Source organism: Microcebus murinus, chromosome 7 (genome assembly GCF_040939455.1).
Source record: "Microcebus murinus isolate Inina chromosome 7, M.murinus_Inina_mat1.0, whole genome shotgun sequence".
Classification (NCBI taxonomy): domain Eukaryota; kingdom Metazoa; phylum Chordata; class Mammalia; order Primates; family Cheirogaleidae; genus Microcebus; species Microcebus murinus.
In genome coordinates this window covers 103526109-103553965 of record NC_134110.1, presented here as the reverse complement: position 1 = coordinate 103553965, position 27857 = coordinate 103526109, and the positions used below count along the sequence as shown (strand labels likewise).

Sequence of the window (27857 nt, the reverse complement as noted above, 5' to 3'; positions counted from 1 at the left end):
TCTAGAGGAAAATGTTGGAAACACTCTCCTAGACATCGACCTAGGCAAAGAATTTATGAAGAAGACCCAAAAGGCAATCACAGCAGCAACAAAAATAAATAAATGGGACATGATCAAACTACAAAGCTTCTGCAAAGCCAAAGAAATAGTCATGAAAGTAAACAGACATCCTATAGAATGGGAGAAAATTTTCACATCCTACACATCTGATAAGGGGCTGATAACTAGAATATACTTAGAACTCAAGAAAATCAGCAAGGAAAAATCAAACAACCCTATCAAAAAGTGGGCAAAGGACATGAACAGAAACTTTTCTAAAGAAGACAGAATAATGGCCAACAAACATATTAAAAAATGCCCAACATCTCTAATCATCGGGGAAATGCAAATCAAAACCACAATGAGATATCACTTAACTCCAGTGAGAACCGCCTTTATCAAAAAGTCCCCAAACAATAAATACTGGCATGGATGCAGAGAGATAGGAACACTCCTACACTGCTGGTGGGACTGCAAACTAGTTCAACATTCTTGGGAAAACAATAGGGAGATACCTTAAAGTGATACAAGTGGATCTAGCATTTCATCCAGCAATCTCATTACTGGGCATTTACCCAAAAGATCCAATGACACTCTACAAAAAAGACAGGTGCACTCAAATGTTCATAGCAGCACAATTCATAATTGCAAAGGGGTTGTGGAAACAACCCCAGTGCCCATCAATCCATGAGTGGATTGATAAAATGTGGTATATGTATACCATGGATTACTATTCAGCTCTAAGAAACAACGGTGACATAGCACACTTTGTATTTTCATGGTTAGAGTTGAAACCCATACTACTAAGTGAAGTATCCCAAGAATGGAAAAACAAGCACAATATATACTCACCAGCAAACTGGTATTAACTGAGCAGCACCTAAGTGGATACATAGGAACTACAGTAATAGGGTATTGGGCAGGTGGGATGGGGAGGGGGGAGGGTATATACATATATAATGAGTGAGATGTGCACCATCTGGGGTATGGTCACGCTTGAAGCTCATACTTGTAAGGGGAGGGAGGGAAAGGGCATTATTTGAAACCTTAATTTGTAACCCCATAATATGCTGAAATTAAGAAAAAGAAAATAATGGAAGAAGGAAATATGAAATATCACTAAGAAAGAATAATGGGAACAATGGAAAGACTGAAAATTCTGACTAAATACCATAAATTTTGCCTCTTCTGTTCAGCATCCTAAATTATGGTTGATAGTTGGAGCAAAAATAATAGCATTGTCTGATGTGGTTCTCAACATATGAGGAGGAAATATTTACGGCACGTAAATAATATTATGTTATAAATAAAGAAGAGTAAAGGAACTTAAGGGAAGGGAATATTTCTATATTTAAATAAGTAAGATGAGTACATGAGTAGACTGATAAATTATGAATATGTATTAACCAAAGAAACTACCACAAAAGTTGCACAAAAAGGTAATTCTAAAGCACTACAGATCGATTGCAGTGCAATTCTAAAAATGCCCAAGTAACCAATAAGAAAGTAGAAAAAAGAAAAATACAGAAAGGAAAAACAGAGAGATATGTTGTATTTTCACTTTTATTCTGTTTAGTGTATTTGTTAAATTTTTCTTCATATTTTCTCTTTGACTCATGGATTACTTATAAGTTGTTTGTTTTCTAAGCAGTTAGATAATCTCTCGTGGTGAAAGAGTACACTCTGTTTGATTTCAATACTTTTAAATTGTTCAGGGTTGTTCGATGGCCCAGGACCTGGTCTACCTTGGTAAATGTTGTATGAGAGCCCAAAAGGGATGTGAATTCTGATTTTGGGGGGTGCAAAATTCTACAATTGTCAGTTAGACTCTGTTCTATGACGTTATTGAACTCTTCTATATCCTAGCTGATTCTCTGTCTATATGTTCTATCAACTGTTGAAAAAAAGGTGTGGAAATATGTAACTATAATTATAGATTTATCTATTTCTCTTGCCATTTCTATCACCTGTTGCTTCACATGTTTTGTAGCTCTGTTGTCTGGTGCATACGTTTAAGATTTCTGTGTCTTCTTGGTAGACTGACCTTTTTGAAACAGGCATTGTATGTACCCCATAAATGTACTCCATAAATACATATATCTAATATATACCCATAAAATTAAAAATAACTTTTAAAAAATAAATAAAAACATAGATTATTTTAATTATTTTAAATAAATGGAGAGACATACTATGTTCATGAATTACAAGTTTCAAAGAGTAAATACTTCATTTATCCCCAAATTGACATACAAATTTAAAATAATGCTATTAAAATCCAAACAAGATTTTGGAGATATATACAATACTAGTCTATATTTTAATGGAAATGCAAAGGGATTAGAATAACTAAGACAGTTTGGGGGGGAGGAAGAATAAAGTTGAAGGAAACAGTCTACTTGGCTTCAAGATGTATCATATAGCTACAGCATATCAAGATTCTTTGGTAAAGGAGTAGACATATAGATAAATGTAATAAAATAGAATGCCCAGAAATAAACCCACAAAATATGGCCAACTTATTTTTGACCAAGGTGCAAAAGCAATTCAGTAGAGGAAAGAATGCCTTTCTAACAATAGTGCTAAAGAAATTTGACATCCATGGTAAGAAAAAAAAAAAACTTTGATCTGAGTCTCACATCTTATACAAAAATTAACTCCAAGTGAATCACAGAATTAAATGTAAAATGATGTAGAACTTTAACTCTTTTAGGAAGAAAAAATCAGGAGAAAATATTCTGGATATATAGCTAGGCAAAGAGACTTTACACCAAAAGCACAATCCCTAAAAAGAAACTTTGGTAAATCAGCCTTCATTGAAATGAAAACATTTGTTCTTTGAAAGACCCTGTTAGAAGATTTTTAAAAAAATTACACACTGGGAGAAAATATTTGGAAACCATATATCTGGCAAAGGTCTAATCTCTAGACTATCTAAACTCTCAAAACCTAACAGTACAAAAACCCCACCAACAATCTAATTAGAAAATAAGCAAAAGACATGAACAGAAGAGGGTATATGGATGGCAAATAAACACATGAAAGATTTTCAACATCATTAGCCATTAGAGAAGTATACATTACGACTGCTATGAGATATCCTTTTGCACATATCTCAGGAGCTAAAATAAAAAATAGTGACAGTGCAAAATGTTGAGAAGGATGCCCAGGAACTGGATCACTCATACTGGTGGGAAAGAATGTAAAACAGCATAGCTACTCTGGAAAATAATTTGGGAGTTTCTTTAAAATTAAACATGCAACCTTGATGTAACCCAGCAATTATATTCCTGTGCATTTATTCTAGAGAATAAAAAATTATATTCACACGAAAACATGTGCACACCTTTTTATTCTTTTTTGTGAAGATGTGAAACAACTTTAATCTCTACCCTCAAGATTTTTATTCATAATAACCATAAACTGAAAGTAACTCAGATGTCTTTCAATGGGTGAATGGTCAAACAAACTGTGGTATGTTCATACCATGGAATCTTATTATTCATAAATATAAAGTAATAAACTATTGATATTACATAACCACTGGATAAATCTCCAGAGAATTATGATGAGTGAAAAAAAGCAATCCCAAAGGTTATATATTGTATATTTCCATTTAAATAACATCTTTCAAATAACAAAATTGTGGAAAAGAAAATTCAATTAGTGATTGGCAAGAGTTAGAGAGGGGGTGGGGCAAAGGGAAGTGAACGGGCTATAAAAGGAGAACATGAGGGCTCCTGAGTGATGGACGTGTTCTGTATCTTGACTGTAGTAACACTATATCCTGTTTACATACTTTACTATAGTTTTGCTATGTTTATCATTGGTGGAAACTGTATGAAAATTAGATGGCATGAGTATTATGTATTATAACTGCATGTGAATTGCTAATTATCTCAAAATAAAAAGTTTAGTTTAAAAATATGTCAGATGAATGGAAATGAATGAACAGCTTAACTGAAATCATATTCCCTATAACTTTATAAGTTCAAATTCTGTTCTCTGGAACTACCAAATTTAATTCAATTCACTTTAGCATATAAAACTAATTTGTTCCATCCATCTGTTCATTAAACTTTTGAATATCATGTTCCACCAAAGTCATCCATTCTATAGACTAAAAAAATATTGTTAATTTTAATAATCATTTAACACATGTAAATATCAGGGACTGTGTTAGACATTGCCTGAAAAACAAAGTAATTAATACATCCTTGATACCATGTAGCTTATCACTTTATAGAACAGAAGGATATACCAACTATATGAAAGTCAAATATTGAAATCAGAGAGAGTGAAAGAGAAGTGATTCAAATGTGAGAAGTACTTCTTACTGAGGAAATCTGGAAAAGTCTCATGGAGGATGTGAATAGTTGGCTATTCATGAAATAGATGTATAATATTAGGCAAACTTCAAAGATATTTTTGACATAATTAGCAAATACACAACTGAAAGCAATGCAGAATCTATTCCTCCCCACCCCCATGCCCCCGTTTCTCAGACCTGCATTCTCTCACTATGGACTCTACCCCTATGAGTAGGCAGAAATGTGGTTGATTAGGAGAACCTGGTCTCAAGTAATCTTAAATCAGAGAAAAATCCAGAAGGAGGAAAGAGTGAGGAAAATCTCTGAAGAAAAAGAATTCCTGTGGCCTAGGATGGTCCTAGCCAGGTCAACAGTGTTACTGACCCCAGCCACGTCTAAGGTTGAGCTGGTATCACCAAACTGCTTCACAAATGCATATGCACCAGAAAAAAATGAAATAAGTTATCTTTGTGGGAAATTAGTGAAAGCATAAAATGAGGCATCAAAGAGTTTGAGTCAACCTGAAACACCCATGTTCTACAGGGATACTGGTCTTGTGGTATCAGGGTGATGCTGGCCTCATATAATAAGTCTGGAAGTCTTCCCTCCTCCTATATTTTTTAGGAGATTGAGAAGAATTAGTATCAGTTCTTGAAATGTTTGGCAGAATTCAGCAGTGAAGCCAACGGGTTCTGAACTTTTCTTTGATGGGAAACATCTTCTATTGATTCAATCTCTTTACTTATTATTGGTCTGTTCAGATTTTCTATTTTTTCCTGGGCAGTCTTGGTAGGTTACATGTTCCTAGAGATTTATCTGTTTCTTCCAAGTTCTCTAATTTATTGGTGTCTAGTCATTCAATCAGTCTCTTGTGAGCCTTGGTATTTTTGTGATATCAGTTATAATGTTTCTTCTTTCCCCCTCAGGCCTCAGGCTTCTTGAACCTTATTCTGGACATCAATTACTCCAAATGCACAGGACATGATAATCTGCTATTAAAATATTAAGGTATGAGCCAGGCACAGTGGCTCACATCTGTAATCCTAGCACTCTGGGAGGCTGAGGAGAGAGAATTGCTTGAGCTCAGGAGTTCGGGACCAGCCTGAGCAAGAGCAAAACCCCGTCTCTACTAAAAATAGGAAAATTAGCCGGGTGTCATGGTGCACACCTATAGTCCCAGATACTTGGGAGGCTGAGGTAAGAGGATCCCTTGGGCCTAGGAGTTTGAGGTTGCAGTGAGCTACAATGACGCCACTGCACTCTAACCAGGGTGACACAAGATGCTATCTCAAAAAAAAAAAAAATTAAGGTAGAAAATGACAAAATAATGTCCATCTACTATATCAGTCCATGGATACCATAACAGCAAAAGTCATAGTCTTTTTGCTCACCACATATAGCCAGGACGTCGTACAGCACCTGGCTGTTACATGATTGTTGAAAGGATAAATGGATAGATAGATGGATGGATGAATAGATATATGTTAGTAAATAAATTTTTGGACTGTTGGATGGGTGGATAGGTGGATGGATAAACAGACAGGTGAATGTTGAAATATCCTAACCAAAATATGCTGACAAAGTGATTATGTGTCAATATTATAAAGTAATCCTGAAATGACATTCTACTTAATTTTCATGAAGAGAAGATATTTGCAAGCATAGGGACAGATGTTAGATGGGGTAGCTGAGTGAGTGGTCCCATGAGGATCTTTCAGAGGTTCCTCAGCTTGTTAGAGCACCCAAATATCTTTTATTCTTTTGGAAATTGATTCACCCTAGCCAAACTCATAAAAGTCTAGTCAATAAATCAATTAATTTACAATAAATTTTACTTCCTTGAAATTGGACTACTCTTGGGTAATCAGCATATTCTTTCTGTGAGGGCAGATCTGTCTGGGATTTAGATGACAATCAGGACACTTTGGTGGAAACAGATTCAGAGCTAGGTGATGGTGACACATGTTCTCCTTGAGTTACGATTGTTTGATGCCACCGTGCCTCTATGCAGATACACCTGCTGAATACATCTGGCCACCTGCTGTCTCCCAGGGGGCAGGTGGAGCGTGGCATTGCTCTACGCCCTCACCCCAGACGGCTTTCTCAGCTTCTGTTCCCACATTCATTCTTCATATATTTCCTTACTGGTGTTCTTGGAAGAGTTAATTATTCTATGTTCATCTACCCCATAGATAATACCTGCCAGGCTTGTCGCACTGATTGGTGATAATGTGCATGGCTAGTACACATGAAAGGTAACAGTAAGTGATAGGACTGATGTGATTTGAGTAGAAGAGTCATGGAGCAGGAAGGAGTCGCAGGAAGTCACAACACCCCAGCACAGCTCAGTAATCAAGGGCGTGTCTGAAGAGGGCAATGCAGGAGGACATCAAATGCCGCATATCACGCACTTTAGGGCACAGAGTTAGAAGAGGTGACTGTCATGAAGGCTGAAAATGTAAGTGAAGTTGGAACTTGCATGTGGTGTTAATGGGATTTAATTTCATCCCAGAAGCAATGGGGAGCTATTTATTGAAAGACTCTAAGAAGAGTGGCATAATGGAGCCTTTACTTTAGAAAGCTGACTTGTCACCCCTCATAGATTTAGAGAAGGAAAAACTTAGAGAAATGAGGGTTTATATAATAAGGGTGGTGGAAACTAAGTCTGAAGGTGAGACAGCACTGTGGGGACAGATATAAACCAGGTTAACCTTGATTCCAAAGCACGTGACAACTCACTACAGTAGGGGAGGCTGTGAGAGACCGGTGGGCTGCACTGATGTTTAGTTTGGATGATATGTGAGTCTGTCATCCCCAAACAAGAAGCACGTTTGAAGGGAAAATAAGGAGCGTGTTTGCAGGGAGAAAGATAATGAGGCACATTTAGTCATGTTCAACTTGAAGCTCCTGTGGGAAATGTCCGTGGAAACATGGAGCAAGCGATCAGGTCTGTGTGGATTTGGAAACAGAAAAGCAATCTGGGCTGGAAATAAAGATGCGAGAGCCAGCAGCATCTGGGTGATGACTAGCACCGCGCACATACGCTCACCCACAGGGGTGCAAAGTGTGCAAAGAACGGAGCGGAGTGGGGCTGGCGGAGGGTGTCGCAGGCAGGTCAGCAGGAGGGAAACCAGGGACGCGGCTCGGGCAGCACCAGCAGAGCCAGCGGCCGGCTGACGAAGGAGCCAGGACGCGGTGTGCACCGGGACGGCCAGTGCATCCAGGACCTGCGTGGCTTCCTCACACAGCTGGCGGCGGAGTGGGGCACGGAGGCTGGTCTGGAGTGTGTGGAAGCAGGAGAGCCTGGAGACGGGGAGCTTGCCGCACGCCCTCCTCCCCATCATGTGGCCCTTGCAAAACTCGCCAGCTTTACTTCTCGTCATGCTCCACGAAGGCCCCGCAGCCCAGTCCTTAGGAGATACTCGCCATCACTCACACACGAGACCATTTCCTGCCCTTTGTCACATGTCCTACTTCCTGTTCCATCAAGTCTAACCTGCTCCCCACCCCGTGGCTCCCCGCAGAGACACGACCTCTTCTCTCTGAGCCCCGGCAGCGCCGGCTGCATAGGTCCAGCCTGGTGGCCGGCCCGGGATGTGCTTGACAGCGATTGAGATCTGGGTGCCACTCTTGGACCCCCAATCCTGTGTGAATGTGGTAGATTGCAGAAATGGCACGGAGTTCCCCCGCCCCTGACTCGCACCCCTCTGCAAGGTGACTGAGCCGCTTCGCCCTCGAGATGCGCAGCCTGTTTCTCCAAAGCTGAATCACATCTTGTCCATGTGGCTGCACTGGCCAAACGGGACACTAGCAAATGTGACACTAGCAAGGCTTGAATAGCACTCATCCCTGACTATGCCAGGGATAAGATCGTGTGAACAAGCACAGTCTAGCTGGCTAGAGGAAGAAAGGCCACACGGAGGAAAATGGCATCCCAGCTGATACTGAGCAATTGCCAGACACGGGAGTGAAGCCACTGGAGACCAGAAAATCTGCCCGGTCCACCCACGATTCGATCATGTGAAATAGTAACTCTTCACTGCTTTAAGCCACTAAGTTCTGCAGTGGTTTGTTACATAGCAAAAGCTAACTGAGAGAATGAACAAAAAACCATATGGAAATTGCATTCCCTTTGTAAAGATTATCATTAAAATTCAGGGAGTGAGAGTAGCCAGAAGTCATGAGAGTCATGTCCCTCAAGGTTACACTATTAAATGTAAGATTCTTCAATGACACTTACTTGCCCAATATTTCAAAAACAGTGAATATCTTTTCATCTATGGATTGCAAAAAGAATGGAGCAAGATTCCCAGTAAATTCAAAGAGACTGCAGAGAGATGGGAAAAGCCAGCGCTGAGGGGACAACTGCAAGTGACAAAAGCAGCCAGTGATCTAAGCAGGTGCGTCTGTGCAGAGGAAGCAGCGTTCGGTAAGGGAGTTCATAAGGACAGAGGTGCCCGCGCTGGGCTAGCAGGAACAATTAGCTACAATTCAGAGAACAAACTAAACTTAGAAAATGGGAAGCATGACCAGAAGTGGAATCACAGATGTGAATGTGGAATAAATTTCCTCTTTAAATCCTAGGAAACAATGTCCAAGTTATCGCAAATGTGCACAGATATGCAACAGTTTTTGCCCTGTAGATAATTCAAAACGTGTTCAATTATCAATGCCCATAAGTAACACGATCATTATCATGCAGATGCCAAGATGTTTCTGAATAAATAAATTTTATTTTGGAGTTTATCATTAAATTAACTCAAACTTGGCTGAAAATAATGAATACCGAAAATGCTGTTCTTAAGAGTTAGTTGCTGGTCTGTCAAACTACAGAGGAGGAGCACTTTGCTCTCAGTTCTTCAATGTATCTTAGCTCTAAAATTCAGCTAACAAATGAATCACAGTTCCCAAGGATATTCTCAAACAAGCGTACTTTTTCTTGTACATCTGAAAGCCAAATTGGTCCAAAGACATTTCAATTTGTTTTTGCCCAAGGGAATCAATGGTATGTTTTGGATCAAAACACATTGGAATTTCAGATAAGTTCAGAAATGCTTTTGTTTTAGAGGAAGAGATATGCTACCATTTGTGCTTTCCAGGGTAAAATTGCAGTTCTATGGTATATTTAGTCTAAATAAAAACTAACTTCCTGAATATACAAACACTATAACTACATTAGGTAATATATACACTTGAAATCCTTGGGAAAAGGCATACTGTTAATAATTGATAAATACAAGTTGCTGAAAAAACAATGGCATTTTAGTGTTATCATTCCTGTCTTAAGAATAATTAACTCAGCATAACTAAAAGTATTAATCAAATATCATGCATTTGTTGAACAAATATTTAATGAGCAGTTACTATGTTTTAAAAGTTCATTCTAGATGCTGGAATGCGGTAAGGAAGGAGAGCACAGCCACATGCCTGCACAGAATCTGGGGGGAGAATCAGAAAATAAACAAGTTAACAAGTAGATGAGAAAAAGTGAAGTTTTATGATGTATGAAATAAACAGAGCAGCATGATGGGGGAAAAGAAGGTATGAGTTGACTTAAGGTGATTCCTAGAAACAATGACATTAAAGCTATAACAAGATAGAAAAAAATAGCCAAGGGAAAAACAACAAGCAGGATGGGTTCAGAGTGGGGTGGGGGATGGGCACTCACTGTGTTTGAATAAATAAACAATGGATCAAGTACACAAAGCAAAAGAAAGATAGACAGGAGATGAGTTTGTAGGTATCATATGAGCCAAATAAATGGGTCTTCTAGCCCACAACACTTTTCTCCTCTATAGATTTCCCTGGTCTGGGGGGCAGTGCTTTGGCATTGTCATTGAAAACATGGATGGCATTTTCATGGACTCAGAAAAAAAAAAGAAGAAAACATGGAAAGATTTCATGAGGTGGCTACATGAGTGTATTCACCACCTACTACTTAATACAACATTCACAAATTATCCTTGTCTTCTGCTAAGTCACATAACTTTCAGAAGTGCAGAGATTCTTGTCTTTCATTTAATAAGCAGTATTTTAACTGGCCAGCGCATCAATTAGAAGTTTTGTGAAATGCTTTTCTTGTTCTCACCCAGAACAAATAGTGCACTTGTGCATGTAATTGATCTAGCCTCAAGAATGTTGGATATTCATCATCCAAAATTAATTCCCTGCTAATAATGCATTTTAATAGACTTACTAATTAAATATTAGCACTAGTGATGAGATTGCTTCTAAGACATTATTTGCAAAGTCGAAAAGGTGTTTGTTTTTATTAATCTGTTTGTTTTACTGTAAGGGAATTGCTCTTTGCTGTGCCAATGAGCAGAGAACCACTGAGCAGGTTTCAGATGAAACACAGGGAGAAGGTCAAGCTTCCTCACTAACAAGGAGCAGACTTTTCACGCCACCAGTCTGGAAGCTTGAAGAAGCCCTAGCAATGTGTAAAGCATAGAAATGAAGAACAACATGGACCTGCCTGGCATTTGCTATGGTTTGAATGTTCCTTCCAATATTCCTGTTGAAATTTAATTGCCATTGTGATGGTGTTAAGAGGTGGGACCTTTAAGAGGTAATTAATCGTGAGGGCTCTGCCCACAGGAATGGATTGATGCCATTACTGTGGGAGCAGGTTGCTTATCGCAGGAGTCTCACCCTTTTTACCCCATGTTTTGCATGCTCGCTTGGCCTCCCACTATGCTATGATACAGCAAGAGGGTCCTCACCAGACGCAGCACCCACCTCCATCTTGGACTTCCCAGCCTGCAGAGCCAGGAGCCAAATACACTTCTTTTCTTTATTGATTCCCCAGTCTGTGGTATTCTGTTACAGCAGCAGAAAACTGACTAGGAAACACGCTAGATTGTTTATGAATGATTAGGACAGCAGACAGAACGGACTGGTTCTAAGAGGGAACCAATAGCTCAGGACTGACTGATGTGAAGAGCTGTGGGGGCCCTGTGTGTCCGGCTGGGGTGTCTTGGCTGAACACACAAGCTGTGAGGCTCTTGGGTTTGGGTATAATAGGAATTCTAGTGCTTTAGGAAGATGCTACAGTGGTGTAAATTAGATCACAGCAAAATGTTGGAATAGCATCTTCTCTTTAAAAGAATAAATTTAAATTTTTGAGCAGAGTGCTTAATGCATTTCATATGGACATATTTGTGCAAAAAACTTAGTTACCTCCTTAATGTTCTTTGAAAAGAAAGTTGCAGCACTCACTCCTAGCTGAAACAAATGTCCTTGTAGTTTCTTTCTTCAGCCTCCAACATAACCTTATCCAACAGTGACCTCCCGACATTCAATTTATCAACATGCATTGGCTTCTGAGTCAAAACAGGCAGTTGTTTAAAATGCCTCTATTTCCATTTACTAACAATATATAAAAGCATACTATTGTCAGTGGTCATATTTGTAAGCTAATTTTTCCAAAATTTGGTTCTTACCAAAGTTTATTAAAATTCCTAGTTGTAATGTGTTCACTGGCCTCAGAAGGGCTTGGATGACTGAGTTGTTAATATAAAGCTTCTTTTTTAGGTATGGATGTTTTTTAACAATTATTGACTAATTAGATTTGAATGTGAAATGTTATAGAATTTTGCTTTGTTTTTATTTTTCTCCAATTTAGAATTTTTGTGGGGTTGGGGAATATAAATGTGCATAAATATTGAAATGTTTTCAGATGTGCAATTTATTGAAAACAATAATTTACTACACCTAGAAGTGTTCATATATGAGTTTTGGTAATGATTGACAGTGCTTTTTAAGAAAGTGAAGATTTACTTTAGTTCAAACAAAAAGGCAAAAATAATCATCATCATAAGCCATTGTTGGGTTTTCTTACAACTTACAAATATAGCAAATTTTCAAGTCCTTCAAAAGCATTTCTGGAAATCTTGCTGATTTGGTTGTTGTTCAGGAGACTGAAAAAAACAAGAAAAAACAAATAATTCCAGAATTAGAAACAGATTCTGCAAATATTTCAACAATTTTGCTATATATAGCACTTTATACAGCAGAAAAATATTTACTGACATGATTCACTAAATTTAGAAATTTATATTTTTCCATTCAAAAAGGTATATTAAAACATTAGTTTGTCACAAAAGGCTTTTCAGAAATAATTTATATTTATTAAATTATCCTAAAATGCCCCTAAAACAGCATTAAAAACCCAAGGGTGAAATTCTTGCTCTTGTGCAGTATATCCTCTGAAAGGAAAATTATCAACATAGTCCTGGTAACAAAGAAACATATTTCTAAACAAAAGGATGGAGAGTTTTGAACACTCAGGCTTAAGCATCTTCCTTGGAAAAATAAATATCACAGCTATTGGCACTCAGTGGACTTTCATTGTGTATTAGGGGAACTGTCAAACCGAGAGTCAATTACACCATAGGAAGTGACACTCTTATTATAGTGCCATAAAATGGTCCAAAAATGACTTCTGAAAAATCCAGGGAGAGAAATAACAGGTGGCAGAAATAAATTGGATTTGAACAATAAAACAAGTTAAAGAAAATTACCTTTTAGCAACTTTGAAAGCCTCAGAAAGAGCACTCTGGCAAATGAAAATTATACATTTTTTCTGGTAAATACATTTAAAATGTCTTTCAAATTTAAATTATTATGGAATGTCTAAATATAGGGAAAGTCAGCTAATTGGATTGGCACACATGTTTCTGAATATCCTATAACATCTAAAACCCCCACAGCTTCTAAAATCTAGTGCTAAAGTCAAATGCTTAGAGGATTCACTTTTAGTGTATTATAAAATATTTGTTTTGTGAGGAGTTTTTTAATGACTGATTTGGAAGACAGAACTGTTTTGGCCAATGGAGCAGGTGATTATTTTAGTTTTTATACACAATTTCACAGACAGCCTAGAGATCGCAACCTCATCTATTCCTGCCCTCCTCGCTGCAGACAGCACCGTCAAATCCCCCAAACAGCAGGGGAGCGGCCGGCGCCCCACCTGCAGCACCCCACCTGCGGCACCCCACCTGCGGCACCCAGCTGCCCAGCGGCGCCCACCACCCACCCGCAAGGCACCAGTCGCGGCCCTTCAGAGACAATGCCAGTGTTCACGGATAATTCTTAGCTGCAGTCAACGAGCCAATAAGCTTTATATTCCACCATGTATTCAAGGAATTTTTAAGCTGGCTGAAAATAACGTGGCTAGTCAGTACGTAATTAATTCCAGACGCAGATGTTATCTTGAGCGAGTGTGTCATGCAGGTGCTCTCTCTGTGTATGCTCTCCTTCTATTGCTCAAAATCAATTAATACATTTCTGTTAGGTCCCCAAACTACCACCGTACTAATATTTTTACTTAAACAATGACTATTCTGTCCCCTTAGTCTATTAAATACACACACCAATTGCATATAGAATAAAGGATAGGCATGTGCTTATATATTGATATATATACTTATAGATACATGGAATTTGCATATCTGGTGCGAAGTGTGTATTTATGCGGTATGTGATACATGTATATAGTCAACTTCATTTGAACCACAGGTTACAGGAAACAATATGAGTGATTATTTTCTCAGTTCTTTCAAGGATAATGCCTAGGAAAGATAAGTTGATTATTTCATACAAAAGATGTCTTCCAGCATCAGTGCTAATTCTCTTTCAAAACCACAATTGAGAAAGAGAAACTATACTACATATTATTATTAATCTTTCTTCAGTATATAAAATATATTTGAAGCCTGTTTCTGTGTATTATTTTATAGTTATTTAAATCTTATTAAAAATAAAACATGAAATTTCAAGAAAATTACACTGAAGTTGTTTTCATTTTTTAACACTGGAATTTAGTATGAATATGAATAATCTAAAGTATAAGATAAAATATTTTAACTTGTTTTCTTGAAAACATTTTTATTATTGCCAAGAAACAAGCCCATTAAAATTTAGGATCACAGTTGAATGTGTTTTCAACCACAAGTACATATTTTTTGTCATGTTTTATTCAAAGCATTATATTTTCCATCCAAATATCTTTATTATAATTTTAATGGATAGAATCTTATCCTAGCAATATTTTGGTTAAGTGACTACAGAAAGCATTATTTATATTATTTTTATTGTTCATAAAACAAATGCATTCAAAATTTATGAGTTAGCCTACTGAAATCCAAAGCATAAAACAAAACCTAACATCCTTTCACCAAAAATCAGCACAAGCTTAGGGAAATTTGTGGTTGTATTCTACATCCTAATATTGTCTATGATGCTAAGGAGGAAAAAACAGAAGCAGCAAACTCTCAAGAAGAAAAATGTCACATTTTTATAGAAGAAATAAAAGAAAATATTTTCTACAGACAGAAGATCTGATTACCTTGATGGTCAACCCCTTGGAAGAAAAGAGGAACCAGCAATATACCAGTGGCCTGTTTTATTAGCTGTATCTTTTTTTGCTGAAACACAGAGTGTCTTTCTCATAGCATGCACATTTATACTTGCATATTTGATGCCATACAAATGTAGACTATGTGTTTGGAAATAGTTTGTTAAAAAGTCATAAGTGGTTTGCATAGTTATATATTCATCAAAGTGCAAAATAAAAAATAAAAGTAAATAAAATTTAAAAAGCAAAACAGAGCTCTTGCAGATCTCACATAAAATTTCTACTTGAGCTAATGCCAAGATTTACTCTGAAAGTGAATCGTATCTGCATTTAAAGACAAATAATAAGCTGGGGTTTTTTGTAACTGGCAATAATGTTGGTGATTTCCCACTTGTCATGATTGTGCTTACTTTTCATCTGGACGCTCTCCAGAAATATGGTTCTGCTACCCTTAACATGGAAGGACTGTGTGCTTCGTGTCCATGCGGGCTGCAGAAAACAGCACAGAGCTCTCAGTAAACAGAAGCCATGGTCCTTGAGCTAGCTGCATAGTTACCAAGTAAGAGAGTCAAGACCAAAATCATCAATGATTATCTCTTTATAATTGGTCATAGCCACAGACAAATATCTATATTATTATAAGCACCACATAAATCATTTGTACTTCAAAGCACTTAAAAAAAAAAAGAAGCAGGAAGGCGTGGGTGGAGGAAGAAAGGAAAGAAAGAAAAAAGTCAAGCTGATTTAAAGAACACAAATTTATTAAGTAGACATGTCAATTTTTCCTTTAGGCATATTTATCAAAGAAAAAGGGAGATGTACATGCTAAATCTATGAGTGACAAATTCCTTCAAAGAATCCAACACGTTAACTGTCCTCTTTATCTTTTAAAATTGTAAGACTTCAAAATTCAAATGTCGTGAAGTAAAGAAAGATACAGTTATTCAGAAAATGTATGTTAACAACCACGTGTTTCTTTCTATGTAAATAAACCAAATAGGTCTTCATCTCATATGTCCATTTCACTGTGTATCTTTTCTTTATTGATTTGTTAAGAACCCTTTGTATTTGTAAAAAATTAAACTTTGGCTTATGTGTTAGAAATTTTTTCAAAGTTTGTATGGTTTGTACTTTTGACTTTTTTATTCATATCATATGGATGTTTTAAATTTTTATGTAAGAAAATTTACTGGTCTTTTCACTTATGGCTCTGGATCTTGTGTCATGCTTAGGCTTCCCTGAATCTAAAACTACATTGAAAAACTCATTTTTTTCTCAGCTAGTGTGGTTTTATTTTAATGCTTAAGTCTTTGAATCATCTGGAATTAATTTTATTTTTTCCAAATTACTTATATATTTTCATTACTATTGATTGATGTATGTTTATAATTTCCTCTGTGATGCGCAATATTAATGTAAGGATACACAAATTTCCAACATGTATCTGGGCCTCTTTCTAGACATGCGACAATAGAAATAGTTCAAATATTGCTGTTTTCTAATATTTTATTCTCTATGAAGGGTACTTTCAATCCCTATTTTTTACTATGTTAATGATTAGGTTTACAGATTTTTTTTTTCTGGGTATAATTTAGGAACATTCGTCAAGCTCCAAAAAATTTCCCGTGGATATTTTGACTAAAATTTTAATTTTACTATATTGACTTTACGTATCCAAGAATATGATTTGTTTTTCTACTTATCTCAATCATCTTTTTTATCTCAGTACATTTTAGAAGTATTTGCCTTATATGCGCTACATATTTCTAATTGAATAATAAGTATGTATTTCTATTTTTATCTTCTAAGTTATTATGTTAAATCAAATCTTTTCTTCCATCATATTTTCTAACTGATGATTTCTTGATTATAGGGGAGCATTGATTTTTTTAATATCAGTTTTATAACTATCTTAGAGTTATAAACCTTATTGTGTCTAATCGTGTCTCAGTTGGATGTGGGCATTTGCATTATATAAGCATATCCTCCAATGACTATGATATTTTTGCCTCCTCCTTTCCATAATTATAGAAATTATAATTATAATTTGTTTCTATCTTAGCCCTAATAGCACTGGATAACACTTCTTAAAATTGCACTTTGAAATAATGGTAACAATGAGCATTCTTTTAGCCTTTAAGAAATATGATAGTAATTATGATAGTTTATCATAATAAGAATTATGATAGTTTTAGACTAGACACTTTGAAAAGAAGGAACAAGTAAAGAATTTACCAGGCATATATATTGTTAATCAAAAAAACAGGACACTGACAAAAGAGTACCATTATGCTCATATTTTCTCTTACCACAAATAATTATAATACTATCACAAAGAGTAACTAAAGATATAAATTTTTTAGATCTATACCCAAACCAAGGAAGTGGTACATTTTTCATAATATGATCAACATATTAGAAGTGCTTTAAGAATCCTCCTTCCAAAATTATAATAAAATTAGTTTATTAAATTATTCAATTCCTAAAAGCCATTACTAATACTTAAAAATTTACCTATAAATTTAGGCTTCTAAACAGTTTTAGATCTTTATGTTATTTTAAGACATTATTAATTTCAAGCTTTTTTACTATTCTAAATCTTGAGACACTATACGTATAATGTATTAATATTTATCTATGGATACATCCATACACACACAATTGCTATTGTGTCATCTTCTAACACATGAGGTAAATGTCTCCTCCTCTGAGTTTGTATAGTGCCAGGAGTACACATCCTCACATGAATTTCCATTTTAGTAGAACTATAATGCTATCATTTCATTATTACATAAATAATCCATGCTGATTATGGAAAAGTTAGAAAATATAGATTTGCTCAAGGAAAGTAAAAAGAAACACCACTACTCAGAAATAACAACTTAATTTTGGTAAACATTTCCAAAGCTTTAGGTAGAATGATTCAATGTTCGTAAATTACCCATGACCAGATAGCTAGTAATTTGTATTTTCTTATATTCTTATCTTATAACATATAAAATACTAATATTCTTTTTAGAACAAAATTATGATAGATATGATGGCATGCACTAAGTAAAATACAATAATTTTCTCTTATATGGCATATAGGTAACAAAATTAAATCCATTTGTGGATGACTCAGGCTATGAAATTATCAAATAGATATAATAATTTTACAGAATTGCTGAGATATAAAATAGGTCAAATTGGTTACTACTTTTCAGCCTACTGACTTTTCTTCCATGTTTGGCCATATGACTATTTTTTCCCAATGGGTTAAAATCATAATGCTTTATGTAATTCAAAAAGAAAAAGAAAAAGAAAGGATCTAAGTTCAAGACATGATATGCATACAGATATAGTCATTATTAAAATTATTAGTATAAATATTAATTTATTAAAAAGAAACTTGTAAGGCCATGTGTAATATGAGTTTGCTTCATATATTTTAAAATCCAAGATCAAAGATGAGGCTGTCAAATGCATGAATTTGATAATAAATCATTTTAATTTTTTTAAATGTTGAATAAAAAAATTATACTTAAATGCTGGTATGATTTGAATGTGTCCCCCAAAAGTTCACAAGAATTCAATCTTAAAGAGTTTGAAAAAAGAAAGAACAGGCTCAGAAATTGAGTCTCAAGTCCTACATGGATCTAGATGTGACATGAACTTGCACCTGGAAACAGGAATTCTGTTTGGGAGACTGTCATCTCTCCTATGTGGGTGAAATTTCAAACCTCAGTCACTGGCAGGCTTTAGGTGTTAGTTACCACGTAATCTCCTTGAGACAGATTTTACCAGTGATGAACATTCACTGGGATGCCATGTTTATAATCCATAAGAAAGCAAAGATAAGATTTAATAAATGGGAATTTTCAACATGGTTTTCAGACCAGGGCTCCGGACACATTCCTTGCTCCTCAGTGTTTTCGCTCATCAGCAAATCATGACAGTGCGTGGCAAAGGCAGCGTGGAGCAGCCGTCACCACACAGCCTGAACAGGACACCTCCATGGGAGAGGACCCACGCCAGTGTCACCTGCCAGCACCTGCCATCGGCTCTGTCCATTGACTGCCTTCACTGTCACAGCAATGGCCACCACAGGCCAAACCACAGAGATCTGCTCCAGTTAACAGGCAAGAGTATCTGGCAGGTGGGGCTTAGCTCCCCTGAGGAGGATTAGCCTGGAGCAATTAAGGATGAGTATTAGGTTGTGCCTTTGAATGCTTAGGAACACACGCAGGCACAGACAGGCAGCTCATTTTGAGTCTGTATTTTTAAAAACCCATTTTTAAAAATGCACTCAACAAATCTGCACAGATGAATTTTGGTACTTTCCTAAGATGTTCATGTAAGAGCAGCTGCAGCTAGCAGGGAACAGACAGTCATGTGTGGGCTGGTCTGAGAGATGTCACCTACTCTGGGGTCAGCCACGATATCACAACCTTATAACTTATCTTCAGTAGAGCACTTCTTTGGGATAAATAATAAAATGAAGAAATTATTTCTGGAGAAAAATACACACAAACACATACACATATATTTTTATTCATAGCTATACTTATCTCTGTGTATATACAGTGTCCCTTGCTATCCATGAAGGATTGCTTCTAGGACCTCAAACTCTATAGATGCTCATGCTCAAATCCTTGATATAAAATGGCATAGTAATTGAATATAACCTACACACAGCCTCCTGTGTCCTTTGCATCTGCGGTCCCCAACCCCTGCAGAGCTCCGCCTCTGCCACCTCCCTACTGTGGTCCATGGAACTTAGGAACCCGGCCACACAGCAGGAGGTGAGCAAAGCTTCACCTGTATTACAACCGCTCTCATCACTGAGCGCGCCCTCACCACCTGAGCTCCCATTCCCCTGCCCCATCCACATCTGTGGAAAATTTGTCTTCCATAAAACCAGTCCCTGTTGCCAAAAAGCTTGGGGACCACTGCTTTAAATCATCTCTAAATTACTCAAAATATGCAAAACAGTGCCTACACATCACTCATTCACATGGATTCAATGTAGCACACGGTATAAAATTCAAGTTTCCATTTTTAAAGCTTTGTGAAATTTCTTTTGTCTGAATGTTTTCCATCCTCAGTTGGTTGAATTCATGGGGGCAGAACCCAGGGATCTGAAGAGCTGACTGCACTTAAGCCATCTCTACATCACTCGTGACATCTGCTAAATGTTAGCGCTATGTCAACAGTCCTTATACTGTGTTGTGTCATTTTTTATTCTTGTATTATTTTTCAAATATTTTTGATCTGCATTTGGTTGAACTCACAGACTCGGAACCTGTGGCTATGGAGGCGTAACCGGCTGCACTTACATGTCCCTCTGGCAAGAGGCTCTGAGAAGGGTGAGGGGCGGGCACTGTCACAGGGGATTGCTGGGAGGCTTGAGGGGAGTAAGTCAAAAATGTAATTCACCAATTTGTCAGTTTGGCCAATGGACCTCCCCAATCTTCCTCAATCTCTTTAAATTAAATAGATGCACATAAAATATAAAAGCAGTATAATTTTAATTTACTCATTTCTTGAAATCAGATAACATTAAAAGATACAATTTGTTACTATATATTTGATCATTTTAATTTTCAAAAGATTAGTAGGAGGTACCAAAATGCAAATAAAACACTCTGTCAATTGTTTTAATTAACTTCAAATTAGAATTGCATTCTTCAAGTATAATGCTGTTCGGCCCAGAAATGTACAGCCCGTGTGGGGGAGAGACGACCGCCTAAAAAAAGACTCAGTGTCCAGAGACTTGATGCAAAAGCATGAGGTTTTATTTCCAGCGCAGCGCAGGGGCAAGCGAGCTAGGGAAGCTGCCGCGCCGGCCTTTTTTTCCTTAGGATTTTTATAGGCAGAAACCACACGCAGGTGGCTAGGGATCACAGGGTGGGGGGAAATTCCATGGGCTTTGACCTTGCACAAACATGTACCAGATGGGCTAATATCGGGAACTTCTAATCTTGGTCAATAATTTCCAAGGACTAACGGCAAGCGGTTTTCGGGGAGTTACAGAGTGTCGCCGGCGCCAGCGGGGGAGGGAATAGGGTTGAGCGAGCCGAGGGACGCCAGCGGGGGAAGGGAGTAGGGTTGAGCAAGCGGAGTTTACAGAAGCAGAACGGCGGGTTAGATTTTTCTCCACATTCCCCCTTTTTCTTTTTGAGAGTTTTAATCTTAAAACTATAGGTTATCATCTATAGCGAGTGGCTGATACTGCTGTTGTAAAACCATTAACCGGACAGTGCTGACCTGTTCTTGGATGAATGTCACTAGTCGGCTTAGTATGCAGGGCCCGAAAGTTAGGAGCAAGATGAGGATGAGTAAGGGTCCCAGCAAGGTGGAGAGGAGGGTTGTTAACCAAGGAGAGGTGTTAAACCAGCCTTCAAACCACCCTTGTTTGGCCTCTCGCTCCTTTCTCCGGGATTCCAGCCTCTCTCTAAGCTTAGACATGGAATCTTTAACGACTCCGGAATGAGCGGCATAAAAACAGCACTGTTTCTTTAAGGCCGCACACAGTCCCTCTTCCTTCAGGAAGAGTAGGTCTAGTCCCCGCCTATTTTGGAGGACCACCTCGGACAGGGAAGTTAAGGACTCTTTAAGTTTGGTGATGGACTGTTCTATGCTTTTAAGATCTTCATCTATTGCCCTTTGGAGCTCTCTTGAATAAGAGGGCCCCTTAATTAGAGCTGCAGTCCCTGTTCCTACTCCAGCTGCTACTCCTACGCCCAGAAGAGTTGCTAGAGTTAAGGACACTAGTTCTCTCTTCTTTAAGGCGGAGGAGGGGGACTTATATGTCTCTTCAAAAGAGGCAGCTGAGTAATACCTAATTGTGGGAACTAACTGGACAAGGATGCAGTATTCTGCTGATTTGTTAAAAATCTGTGCTGCCAGGCAGGGGGTTAGCCCTGTGTTGCAAGCCCACCATCCCCCCTGTGGGGGAACTAAGTAGTAACCTTCACCTGAGGGGGCTCCTCTCTTGTCACTGCAGAGTCTTTGTCGGTCATCGGGGACATTTCCGATGCAGGAGCCTCGTCCTGAAACCTTAGTCAGGGTAAGTTTTTCGCGACTTCCCCAAGTGCAAGCAATAGGGCTGGTGGTGTTGGTATAGTTCCCTGAAAAGGCAACACCTTCGTAGTAAGGCGGCTCAACAGTTAGGCAGAGCCAACAGGATTCTGTTAGGGCAGGGTCAGTTGTGTTCAAGGAGCTGAAAGCCCCTTGCACTAGCTTTATTAATCTTTGCCCTGTGCTGGAATTTGAGGGGGCAGAACTTAAGCGATTATTGGAGGTTGAGATGACAGCGGGGAGTGCGGGTGTAGTGGTAGGGAGCTGTGGCCCTAACGGGATGCGCGGAGGCCCTAGGTCTGGTAGCACAGGGTTCGGCCCTACAGGCACAGGGAGTTTGTAGTCTTTTATTTGTAATTCCACCTTAAAAAGGAACCCATCATCATAGCCCTCTTGATAGAGTCTAAGTCCCCAAATGAACCCTGCGGCCCACCTAGCCCAGGACATCTTCCTTCCTGCTTCGGTAAAAGTGATGTTAAGGACTGAACTCTGTTGAGTTGTCTGTACCCATATGAGGTCCCAAGAGGGGGGGTTGCGTATTCAGTAGCCAGTTCCCGTCGTTTCACAACCCCAATAGGCACAGTAAAACTCTGTCTTAAACCCTGTTTCGTACCAGTCACATTGGGTTGGCTCATGACCGTACCTGTCTTTGGGGCAGACGTAAAAAGGGACCCATTTTAAGTGCCACTCAGTTACTGGGTGACCGTACACTCTTGCCGGGGAACGCTTAGAGCGTTCCTTTATGCAGAACCCATTCCACCCTGCTCCCACAAATACACAAATGTCGGGGGTCAAAACGGGCCACCAGGTTCCGGGGGGGGGGGGGCTATGGTAGCGTTAGTTTGCCATAGCGTTCTTCGCAAGGCAGGGGAGGTTACCTTTCAAGTCAGCTTCTTAGGTACATGTGGGGTGCTACTTATCAGCAACAGGTTCGGTATGAGGCAGGCGATGGCGAATGCGAAGCTTGAGGGGGTTGTCAGTCTTTTCCACAACCCAGTCGTCATTATTGTCATTTAGGCAAGTTGCCCATTTGGCATGAGAGGCGTGTATCCAGGATGCGATGCCGTCTACCTTGATAGCTGTTGGGGTCGTCAGCAGCACCAGGTGTGGTCCCTTCCACCTTGGCTCGAGATTGGCAGCTCGGTGTCGCCGGACGTAAACGAGATCACTGACCTGGAACGGGTGTGGCACTCGCACTTCTCCGGGCTTGTAGAGGGCGGCCAAAGGTGCCCAGACTTCCCTGTGAACGACTTCAAGGGCTTTCAACCTAGCAAGTAGGGAATGAGGAGCATTAACATCAGCTGGCATAGACCACGGGTCGGCCATGAGGGGTGGGGGAGCCCCGAACAGAACCTCAAACGGGGTCACCCCAGGGGGCCGGGCGTGTTCCGAACGCGAAAGAGGGCGAAGGGAAGGAGCACTGTCCAGTCTGTTATGCCAGTCTCTAAGGATAATTTAGTCATAGCCTTTTTTAGTGTTCTATTCATTCTTTCTACGTGACCTGAGCTTTGGGGCCTATAAGCACAATGCAATTTCCAATCCGCCCCAAGTATCTTGGCCATTCCCTGACTTACCTGTGCAATGAAGGCTGGGCCGTTATCAGATCCAATTACCTTAGGGATCCCGAACCTGTGGAAGATGTCTTCCAGGACTCGTTTGGCCACCACTGTTGCTGTCTCCTTCTTTGTGGGGAAAGCCTCTACCCATCCTGAAAAGGTGTCTATAAAAACTAGAAGATATTTGTATCCATACCGGGTTGGTTTTACTTCTGTGAAATCTATCTCCCAATTGTCCCCAGGACGCTCTCCCCTTAGGCGCTGCCGGGGGCTAGCCTGGGATGGGTGAGAGTTTACTAGTTGACAAGCTTTGCATTGGTGAACTACTTCCTCAGTTAAGCGACTGAGTCCCCGGATGTGGTATTTTGTAGACTGGCAATTGGAGCGTAGATGCTTTGCTCCTAAATGAGTAAGACGATGCAATTGCTTTAAGTATGCCTGGGCGGCTTAATTGGGCAGGACAATTTTTCCCTCTCTAGTCTTCCAGATCCCCTGCTGATCTTTAGAGAACTTGGCAGGTTTTTTTGTTAGGCTCTCCTCCTCTTCTGAGGAGTAGTGGGGGAATGTCGGTGAGGCCACCGGGGGACTGGCGGCAAGAATCAGAGTTCCTGACCCTAGAGCCGCTTGTTTTGCTTCAAAGTCAGCTTTTTTATTCCCGTGGGCCACCTCGGAAGTTCCCTTCTGGTGCCCAGAGCAATGAATAATGGCCACCTCCTGGGGGGCATGAATAGCCTCAAGGAGACGTAAAATCTCCTGCTTGTTTTTTATTTCTTTTCCCGCGGAGGTGAGCAAGCCTCTCTGGCGGTATATGGCTCCATGGATGTGGGCTGTTGCAAAAGCATAATGGCTGTCTGTGTAAATGTTGACCCTTTTCCCTTCTGCCAGCTCGAGGGCTTGTGTCAGGGCAACTAACTCTGCCTTTTGGGCAGAGGTTCCCTCAGGTAGGCTACCAGCCCATATGACCTGATCTTTGCTGACCACCGCCGCCCCTGTGACCCTTTTACCTTCATGGATGCAGCTGCTCCCGTCGGTAAACCAGGTGCAGTGTGGGTTGGGTAGCGGCTCATCCCGGAGGCCCTTACGTGGCCCTGTCTCTTCTGCCAGAATGTCATGACAGGAATGAAGGACTTCTCTGTTTTCCGGATGCTCCTCTGGCAACAGTGTGGCCGGGTTGAGAGCCACCGGGGCTCCAAAAGAAACCCGTTCGCTGTCCAGCAACAAGCTTTGATAGTGGGTCATCCGGGCATTGGACATCCACCAGTCGGGGGGTTGCCGGATGATGCTTTCCAGCACATGGGGGGCTATAACTGTTAGCTTTTGCCCCAGAGTAAGTTTGTCTGCATCTTTTACAAGCAGGGCGGTAGCTGCTATAGCCTTTAAGCAGGCTGGCCATCCTTTTGCCACCGGGTCCAGCTTTTTAGATAAGTAAGCCACCAGTCTCTTCCAGGGTCCTAGAGCTTGAGTCAGCACCCCTCGAGCAACCCCCTTCTTTTTATCCACAAAGAGGGTGAAGGGTTTGGAAACATCTGGCAAGGCCAAGGCCGGTGCAGAGAGAAGCGCTCTCTTAATGTCATCAAATGCACGCTGCTGGGGCTCCCCCTACTGGAAAGAGCTCCCCTGTTTAGTTAGCGGGTACAGAGGTTCTGCTAACGCTGCGAACCCAGGCATCCACAATCGACAGAAGCCCGATACCCCAAGTGGGATAGTTCTATGAGTAGGTCTTGCGTACCTGCTTTGCAGTCTCCTTCTGTCGCTCCTGCCAAGAGGAGGTCATCTATGTACTGGAGAAGAGTGACCTGCGGGTGCTCAGCCCGGAAAGTGGTTAGGTCCTGATGAAGGGCTTTGTCGAAGATGGTGGGGGAGTTCTTAAACCCTTCAGGGAGCCGGGTCCAGGTTAGTTGCCCCGCGGTCCCAGAATCCGGGTCCCTCCACTCGAAGGCAAAGAGTCTTTGGCTGGCTGGGTGCAACCGCAAACAGAAGAAAGCATCCTTCAGATCCAAGACTGTATACCAGACATGAGAGGGTAGAAAAGCACTCAGCAAATTGTAAGGGTTGGGGACGGCAGGGTGAATGTCCTGGACTCGTTTGTTGACTTCTCTGAGGTCCTGCATGGGCCGATAGTCATTAGTTCCCGGCTTTCGAACGGGAAGAAGGGGGGTGTTCCAAGGGGAGCGGCATTTGACTAAAATCTCCATATGCAAGAGGCGGTGAATGTGGGGCCTGATTCCTTCCCAGGCTTTTTATTCTTATACACTGGCGCTGGCCTATTATCACCTACAGCTGCAGCCAAGATACGTGTTAATCTTTTTTCCTGTCTCTTCTCCCTCTCATCTTCCCTGGCTTCTCTCTCTTTCCCTCCTCTGCTCCTTCTCCTCTTCGGTTTCCCTTTTATGATATACTTTCTCTGCTTCTTTAACTAACTCTAGTAGAGTGAAATCCTGCAACCCCTCCAACCTCTGAAGCTTCCTTTTAATGTCTAGGGCCGACTGGCCTATGAAGGCCATGGCTACCGAGGCCCTTTGTCCTTCAGAGGTTGGGTCGAAGGGGGTATACCGTCTGAATGACTCCCTCAGTCTTTCAAGGAAGACGGATGGGGGCTCAGTTGGTCCTTGAAGGACTTCTCTTACCTTAGCCAAATTGGTGGGGTGTCGTGCCGCCCCTCTGAGGCCTGCCACTAGAGTCTGGCGATAGACGGTCAGTCGCTCCCTACCTTCTGCCGTATTGAAGTCCCAGCCAGGCTGAGTCATAGGAAAAGCGGCATCCATCAAGGGAGGGAGCACGGACCGGCAAGGCGGCGACCCGGGGCTGGCGGCGGCGAGAGAACCGCCCCTTGACCGCACCTCGACCCCCGGGGGGGCGGGGGGAGACGGCCCAGACGCGGCTAACCGCGCTGACCCGGCCCCGCACCCGGAGGCCGCGGGGACGACGGGAGGGAGCTGAGTAGGGCGTCCATCAGGTCCGGGAACATTCTTCCGTGCTTCCAAGATGATTCGTTCCCGTTCCTCTGTGGTGAAAAGGTTCTGGAGCAACTGCTGACAGTCGTCCTAAGTGGGCTGGTGGGAAAACATTAGAGACTCGACCAGCCCAGTCAGACGCTGGGGGTCTTCAGAGAAAGGTGGGTGGTTGGTTTTCCAATTGTAGAGGTCTGCTGTGGAAAAGGGCCAATATTGGAGGGGCTGAAGGGGGGGGCTGCGTCGTCACCCTCCCCGGAACTATGGTTGGGAATCGGCACAGGACGTAGGGGACAAGCCACAGTGGAATCTGGAGACGGAGGAAAACCCCTCCTGCTCCTGGTGCCTTGAGCTGGTCCCCCAGCCAAGGGGGCCGAGCGTTGGGCGCGCCCTGGTCGTGAAGGGGCGACCTGTGGAAGAGGGGGGTAAGGTGGGGGAGAATCAAGGAGGAGAGAATCAGCCTGCGGGTCAGTCAATGGCCGAGACTGCCGGGCTGGATCCGACGTCGTCTGGGCCACTAGGGCCAGAGGGGAAACCCGCAGTCTTGCCCCAAGGGGGGGGGAGGGTTCTGGGCGAGATCTTGCCACACAACGATGTAGGGGCCCTGATTCGGGTGTCCTTGGGGGTGCAGCGCGAAGATTCTTTTCTTTACTGCAAAAATAACAGAGAGGTTAAAAGTTCCATCTGAGGGCCACCCCACACCGAAGGAGGGCCACTCAGAGGCACAAAACGTCTGCCAGGGGCCCTTCCGGATGATGATGGACAGGTCTTGGGCCCGGTCTCGTACTTCCTTCCAATGTGTCAGGGTGAGGGAGAGAGGAGTACTCTTCCCTTGACCCATAATTCCTAGATGAGTAAAAAGGAGAATAAAGAAGGAAAGAGCGACAACACAAACCGCAGACAAACACCGAAGCCACTTGCTTCTGCACACAAACACTGACAAACGACGATACCTTACCCTAGGGTTATCTTGCCCAATCCTGCAACGACTTGCAGGCAAACAAATGGAGTCGACCAAGGCCACCTGGTCACCCCTAATCCCTGGAGCGTCCTCCAGGGCGACAGTTTTTCTGGGCCACAAAACCTCTATTTGCCCAGAGGAGTCTTCTCCTCACGGAGTCAACACCCTGTCATTCCAAATTCAAACTTCAAAACTGACACATCACATATAACACAGAGACAAACACAAAGGATGACTCCGGAGTCTGCCTACCTCCAAGCCTGGTGCCGCCGGTCTTTTAAGAGGGGTCGCCTCTCCGATTCCGGACGAGCCCCCAAATGTTCGGCCCAGAAATGTACAGCCCGTGTGGGGGAGAGACGACTGCCTAAAAAAAGACTCAGTGTCCAGAGACTTGATGCAAAAGCATGAGGTTTTATTTCCAGCGCAGCGCAGGGGCAAGCGAGCTAGGGAAGCTGCCGCGCCGGCCTTTTTTTCCTTAGGATTTTTATAGGCAGAAACCACACGCAGGTGGCTAGGGATCACAGGGTGGGGGGAAATTCCATGGGCTTTGACCTTGCACAAACATGTACCAGATGGGCTAATATCGGGAACGTCTAATCTTGGTCAATAATTTCCAAGGAC

The 27857-nt window shown here is 41.1% G+C and overlaps 1 protein-coding gene across 1 annotated transcript in view; it reads right to left on the bottom strand.

Moving 5' to 3' along the window:
• PXDNL (peroxidasin like) overlaps positions 1-22444 on the bottom strand; it is a 267746-nt gene extending 245302 nt beyond the window's left edge. The window contains 3 exon segments of the mRNA XM_076005349.1: positions 12197-12268; positions 20921-22131; positions 22412-22444. Of these exon segments, the coding sequence (XP_075861464.1) occupies positions 12197-12268; positions 20921-22131; positions 22412-22444 (1316 nt within the window).
• Between the last annotated feature and the right edge of the window lie 5413 nt (positions 22445-27857).